Source organism: Daktulosphaira vitifoliae, unplaced genomic scaffold, assembly GCF_025091365.1.
Source record: "Daktulosphaira vitifoliae isolate Bord-2020 unplaced genomic scaffold, ASM2509136v1 Scaffold_1, whole genome shotgun sequence".
Taxonomy (NCBI): domain Eukaryota; kingdom Metazoa; phylum Arthropoda; class Insecta; order Hemiptera; family Phylloxeridae; genus Daktulosphaira; species Daktulosphaira vitifoliae.
In genome coordinates, this window is record NW_026099572.1 from 23,925,597 (window position 1) to 23,933,387 (window position 7,791).

At 24.2% G+C, this 7,791-nt stretch overlaps 1 protein-coding gene across 1 annotated transcript in view; it reads right to left on the reverse strand.

Annotated features, from left to right (window-relative positions):
• Positions 1–1,350: 1,350 nt before the first annotated feature.
• Positions 1,351–7,791, reverse strand: part of LOC126903942 (uncharacterized) — a 16,652-nt gene continuing 10,211 nt past the window's right edge. The window contains exons 5-7 of the mRNA XM_050682533.1: positions 4,966–5,223; positions 2,869–2,953; positions 1,351–1,744 (exon numbers count right to left, since the gene is read on the reverse strand). Coding sequence (XP_050538490.1) covers positions 1,470–1,744; positions 2,869–2,953; positions 4,966–5,223 — 618 coding nt within the window. The 3' untranslated portion in view covers positions 1,351–1,469. The remainder of the gene's footprint in view (positions 1,745–2,868; positions 2,954–4,965; positions 5,224–7,791) is intronic.

Consider the following 7,791-nt stretch of genomic DNA (forward strand, 5'->3'; position numbering starts at 1 on the left):
ATTGTGATTTTAATCACTGTCTGTTAATAATCTATACTTGTCCCAACTATTCCATGCCGACCTGTACCGCCATCCAACTGTACTATCGTTTTGTTAAATATAGACTAGGAAGTTTAATAACATTGAAAATTTACGTTAATTTAATTTAAATTTGTATTTACAATCTACTATTGCATCAAAGCGTTTTTTTTTTTGATAATAATTTTAATCACTGTCAGATATCATTATACTTTGAAATGGTATTTAATTTATTTTACAAATTAAAATAATTGGTTTTGATTACAATTTGTTAACATTTAGAAGTATTTATTCGTTTCTGTATTAAACAACAATTTAAAAATATATATAAATATCAATATATACAACAATAAAACATATTCATTTCTATGTACTATTTAGTATGTGTACGATTAGTGGTATTGATATTTCTAACCTTAATTTCAGTTGTATTGGTGATGAATTGTTCGTTGATGTAGGAGTTCTAATATAGTTGACATTTGTGTGTATTTATTCGCTGTTCTCTCAAACATTGTTTGTTGATATTTCCATTTAAATTCATCATGAATTAAATCTTATTGTTACTAGTTAATTTTTATTTAGAGAGAATGAAACAAACAACGTGTTCATTTTTTAACAATCAGATATCATTTCGTATTTTATTTCATTTTTTTTAAAACATAACCAACCAACTATATTATCTTCTTATCACTGTGTTAGGCACGACAACATTTTTCCAGCGCCGCCACCACATAACGCGAATGCAAAAGTCCCACACGATGTTGCCGCATATTATACAATAATACGAGTAATCATACAATAATAGTACATTTACAACTTTTCGTCTAAACTGTACCATTACAACTTGATCCAACTATGCACATCACCACTGTGCCGCGACCCCCCTGTACTGGGTTCTTTTAATAATGGACACCAAATTAAGAAACAAAATTTACTTAATTAATTATGATGAAAATCAAATTGTCGGATCAAAGTTGCCATCAAATATTCAAGTATTAAGGGCACTTTTTTACAGTATGAGAAGAGTAAAATTAAACTTGCGAACCCAGTGCTCAATTGGTTATTAAAGAAGTTGAATTATTCCGGGAAAAATCGAGAATACCATCGAAATTAACAGTAACTGATCTAATATTTTTTCATGAATCTTCTCAAAAATTTTTTGTGCGTGTTCGGTCCTTAGAAGTTTACATCAGTGAATAGTAGCTTGGTTAATAATCAACTCACTAGAATCTAAATTTAGAGCCTACTGAAAAATAAGGTGCTTCTATGACACATGATTGGGTAGAATATGATTTATAAATTAAGATAATTACATATAGTAAAAACACTACATTAGTACAATTAATTTTTAATGTGATTTATACGTAACAAACATTACTTAACTAGTTGTAGACATTTATAAATAGTAAAATGAAAATTATATCATGTTAATTTTTAGTATAGCACAATTGTTATTCTAAAACATTTATTTTTTTTAAAAATTTTTCAAATAAACTTTCAAGTTTTTCAGGTTTATATTCCTGTTTTGATACATTATACACAACGCTATACAATTTTCTGTCACATCCTCCGTAAGCTAAATATATACAAGGTTCAATCTCTTCTACGCCTTCTGGACCATTTTTGCTTACAAAATCCCAATCTCTTTCTTCTGTGTGGTATATATAAATTGATGTATTTAAAAGTTCAGCAGTAGCAAATATTTCAGGAGTATCAGCGTCTTGTTCTAAAATATTTAAAATTACTATACTTATTATATATACTATTATTAAAAAGTACATGTTAAAATGAATTGCATTAAAAAATTATATTATTTAGAGAATTATTAAAGTTACGGAGTAAGGAAACAGATTAATTGTTACAAACAACGAGAACAACAGAAACCCGTTTTCTTACTTATTGAACACCCCGCATAAATTAAATTGAAGGCAAGAAGAGGAGCGTGTATAATAAATGCCTAGTAAAAGAAATAATCTGGACCTAAATTGTTATCGTTTAGTCATTTTCTTAATTAAATTTGTTTTTGTACAGTGTTACATTTACAAATTTTTAGAACTACATTACAAAATAATGACGTAACACATTTTTTCAAATTTAAGTAAATAAAAGCTTTAAAAGACCAAAAGAATTTTTGCTTTTATAAATTTTAATTATCTGGTATTTAAGACAAGTTCTACTACATAAAATAAGTAGATATGTTAAATATAGTCACCGTAAAGTCAATCAGTGTTGAAAATATCATCAGTGGTACACTTTTTCATCAATCTATGAAGAGTATACTGGTATACAATTTTCCGGAAAAAATTGTGGACAATATTCTTAAGATTTATAAAAAATAACTAATACAGATTAAATAACAGATAGTATGTTTTTCAGTGGAACATACTATTTGGAAAAATTGTAGAGGAAAACAAATGTTATGAAGCTTAAAAGACAATTTATTTTATCAAAAATACATGAATAAATCATAAAACATCTTGAAGCAAAATAAGACCTAAAAATCTTTTCAGCTAATCTATCGCAAGAATTTGTATAATATGATTTACAGTATCTCGAAATTGTTTTCTTTCCAATCAATCAGAAGAATTTTTTACATATTGCGGTTTTTCATTATTATTGCACCGAGTTAATACTTTTTGTGAGTTATTAAAGGATACTGTAACTAAAATTCATTTTTAAATGCAAGTATAACTTTTTTGATGGAAAATTTTGTTGAATATTAATAATATATTGTTAAAGTGAGATTTAATATTAATTTTTTATAATAATTTAAGTAACTCAGAAATTAAAATATAATTAATCAAACTTATTTAATATTTTATAAAACTATTTATTAAAAATAGAACTTACTATATCGTTTTAATATTTCTATATAGTTATTACGAGACTCCCTATTTTTCAAAAGCATTGTAATTGATTTAGATTCATACATAGACTGTGAAAACAATAAAAAAGATATTTTTAAGCATTTTAATACTTTAACCATAATTTTATTACATTTTAATTTAATTTAATTTATGTTAAAAATAATTTAAATATGTACCAGGATTTGAAACCGTTGTTAAAATATATTTTTAATAAATATTCAATTCAATAGTAATCACCAAAGAAATATCAACACTGATATTTTTAAATATTGTTTTTTTATATTGGAACCGAAATCGATATTTTCAAATACTGATATTTGTCATTGAGATTGATATTAATATAGGTTTTGATAAGATATTTATAAAACTCATTTTATAATGTATATGCAAAACAATTATGTACACAATGAATTTATAATTTTTTTAAAAATGACTAAATCAATATAATTATTTTTTTATAAATCTGACCTTTTACCTGACCACAAGAGAGGATTCAAAATGACAGTTTCACAAAAAATTAACTTTTTCAACTTAACTTTAACTTAAGTGTTCCGGAATTACTGACGCTTTTATATATATTTTAAAATAAAACTAATGTAATACACATTAATATGGAAAAAAAATGTCGGCCTTTATTTTGTTTTCGTGGTGAAAACGGCCATCAATGTTAATAACAAAAATACTTTTTTTGTAAAAAATTCTGTTTTATATTTTTAAATTTATAACGCTATAACTTTTTGAAAAATGTACGGATCAATACAATTTTTTTATGATAAATACTATTTATATACCACTTTCATTCGAAATACTTTTTTTTTAAATTAAACCATTTCCGTTTATATATTATAAATATATATTCGGGCAGTTCCATTTGCGCATACTGAAGTGCATTTTATTTACACAGCACTGATAAACACGGTCAACATGTTATCTATGTCATTTATGCGAATTTGTGTGCGGCAGTTTTACTGGTGCAAATGGTACGAAAGGTTATCAAAAATTTACAAATAACTAATAATCGATAAGAAGCTGAGAAGATATTAATTTTCTTTTGATGTGTTTTTATTTTTATTTTTGGTAACTGTTTGCACTTTTTCTCAGCTCTCACCGGGCCGATTATTTTCAACGATATGTCAAAAGATTACAAATCTTATATAGTTGAAGAAATTACCCTTAAAACTAAAAAAATCACCCTCGTTGTCTGTAAATAGGGGAAATATCAAACAAAATTTAATATTTAAAATTGATTTAAAGTCGGACTTTACTTTGTCTTCACAATGAAAATGGCTACCGTATGCTATTTTTGTGTTAAAATTCTCGATTTTATATTTTACATTTTTAACTTTATATTTTCATAACTTTTTGAAAAATGTATGAATCAATACAATTTTTTTTTTATACGTACTATTTATATACTTCTTTTATTCGACATACTTTTTTTTATAAATTGAACCCATTCCTTTTATACAGAGGTGGTTCAAAACTTAAAAATGCGTTTAGAAAGTTGAACTTTTTCAATTTTTTTTTTAATCAAAATATATTTATTGATTATTCATACGTAACCTAATAATCATACATATATTTTTTGTATTAATTTGAAAAATTTTGTTATTATGTAGGTCATATGCGAAATTCTAATTGTAGATTTGAAATCATCGTTAAAATAGGTTTAGAAAAGTATATTTTGGTGAACATTCCTTGTAGACCAGTATATTTGTTTATAAAAACAAACAATTTTTAATTTTTCAATTAAAAGATAAATTTTTCCCTTTTAGAAAATATTAAGTCACTTCATGATATCTATCTAAATTAATACATATAGAGAATTAATATTAAAAATGTAATAATTGTTGATTATATTAGGTTAAATATAGAAATAACTGAGTATTAAAATATATTTAATTTTCTTGTTCTTATTAATTAATAAAATAAAAAATATTCAAAATTGAATACGCTGAACATTTTAAACCATTTATAAAATACTTTAAAAAAAGTATTTTAAAAATTATTTTAATTTCTAAAAATGAATTCGAATATAGTATATAATTCTTAATCAAGATTGTTAATTTTTCAAAATTACCTCGTAAATACAATCACGTATGTTCTTATAAAATTCTTTGTCTCCAATTATCAAGTAACTTATTGATTTGTAAAAGCTACAATTATAATCATTGGAAATGCGATCTTCGCTAACATTCTTAAACAAGAAATTTTTAATTTGTGTTTTAAATAGGTATTTCTTCACGTTTTTGCCTGGAGGCATAAAATCTTTAGTCTTCATATCTTGCCAATCTGGTGACACTGGTATAAAATGTCGTTTGAATAATTCATTGTGTTTCTGTAGAAAAAAAAAGAACTTAGATACGAATGACAAGTATTTTTATTTTTGTCATCAATATTAAATGACAAAATATAATAACTACTATATTTTTATCTTCATATTTTATTTATTTATTTATTTATTAAATCAATCAATTTTATAGTATAACATATATAATGTATTAGACATTTTGTATTATCTTATCTATGTATGTTAATTAAATGCTCCGTAGATATGATTTACTTTTGCAATCTTAGTAAATATTAGTGGTTTTTAGATTTTAAATATTTCAAATAACTATAGTTAGTATATTATAGTTATACAAATGGGAAAATCTATATTAGGTGTTCAAAATATACTGACACCAATAATAACTTTTCATCCAGTGAATATTATATGTTACTATTTTTTAAATAATTTTTATAGTTATTTAAAAAAGAGTTAATATATATTAAATATTTTAGATTACTAAGACAGCTGAGAGAGTATTGATTTTTCCATGATGTGTTTTTATTTATGTCTGTCTATGTTAATTCTCCGCTCTCGATGGACATAATTTGTTTGTCCATGCGTCAATAGAATCCTATTTTAATTAAAATTAACCTATTGTCGTCGATAATTGAAAAAATCACGTCAATTTTAAAAACTCAAGAAAACATCTCAATATTACGTTACAATAAAAAATGTAAGTTTTTAAATTTTTTTTTCTTCATTTTAAAAATGATAATTTTTTTTAAATCATAGTTCCTAATGAAAATGTTATATAGTCAGGCACGTAGATAAGGGTGGGCCTGCCCCCCTTAGATTTAATGTGGCCCAGGGCCTGCCTCCTCAAATTTAGAATTCAATTATTTTTACGAATTATCAAAAACGTGCTAGGCCTTATATACATTGAAATTATTATTAATTTGTGATTACTATTGGGTAATACAGTTATTATTATGGCTGTATTTTCATTTTTATATTCATAGAAAACGTTATTTGAAAAAGATAACGTTCTAGACGTAATAATGATAATAATAATGATGTTCACATCATTCATTTTTTATAATACTGTAATAATTGGTATACTTTATACGAAAACAATATATTTTTAACCAACCAATGGTAAAATTTTGAACTTGTAAGATTCATAGTATGGGATACTGTCTAAGGAGGAGTGGAGGGAGACCCCCACAAGCTTTTCATGGGAAACGAATTATGGAAAATGATACAAAGGCCCAAAATTGTTGGCCCCTCCAATAAACATTTTCTGGCTACGTGCCTGTATAGAGTATACTATAGATTAAAATAAGCATTATTTCGGTATACTTTTTATGAAAATATAATGTAAAACCCGAATACAGGAAGTATTGGAAAAAGATTACTTTTTTGAAAAATTTATGTAAAATGTTGTCTGACATCATTTGACCTATGTCAATTATAAAGTATTTGAAATGTACTCCATATTTATTAAAAAATAAATAAAAAAATAATTATTCTACTATGTCAAATCGAACGTTAGTATAAAAAATTATCATTTTTATAAAACTAAAAACTTTATTTTCAATTTTCAAAAATGTTCTGGTACGTCTGCGTTCTTTAAATCTAAATCAAATTATAGTTTTTAGAGAAAACTTTTTTAAACATTTTGATGAAAAAAACGTCACAAATATGATATTTAGCTTCAATACGAAGCTGAAATAGTATTATTTTACTGTGATGTGTTTTAATTTTTTTTGTGTGTGTCAGTTTTTTTAATTCGCCCATTTACCTGCCCATAGGGAAGAATTTAAAATGATATTTTTTTCACAAAAAATTAACTTTTTCAACTTTATTTTGTCTTTATGGTGAGAATGGCTACCAAATGCTATTATTGTGTGAAAATTCTCGATTTTGTATTTTACATTTTTAACTTTATTATGCTATAACTTTTTGAAAAATGTATGGATAAATACAATTTTTTAATGAGAATTAGTATTTATATAAATCTTTCATTCGACGTACTTTTTTTTAAAATCGAAATTTGCTTTAAACAGGGAGGGTTTAAAACTAAAAAATTGCAAATAGAAAGTAGAACATTTTTAACTTATCTTTTGAAAATGTTCAGGAAATACTGACACCTTTTTATATATCTTAAATTAAAGCTTATGTAATGTAATCTATTATGAAAAAGAAAATGCGAACTTTATTTTGTTTTCATGGTGAAAATGACTACCGTATTAAAAAACATGCTATTTTCGTGTTAAAACTCTTGAATTTGTATTTTATTTTATTATAAAATACCTTACAAAAAGTATTAATTCTCATTAGATTTTTATCTCATTTAGATTCAATAACTTCAATGAATATCAATAGTTTCATCACAATAGTTTCCCCTCGTTAGATGAAATTTCTTATTCATATTAAAACTATTCTACTAAAATTCTCGATTTTATATTTTACATTTTTAACTTTATAATGCTATAACTTATTGAAAAGTGTATGGATCAATACAATTTTTTTATGAGAAATAATATTTATATCCCTTTTTCATTCTACATACTTTTTATTAAAATAACACCAATTCCGTTTATATACTATAAATATATATATATATATATATAT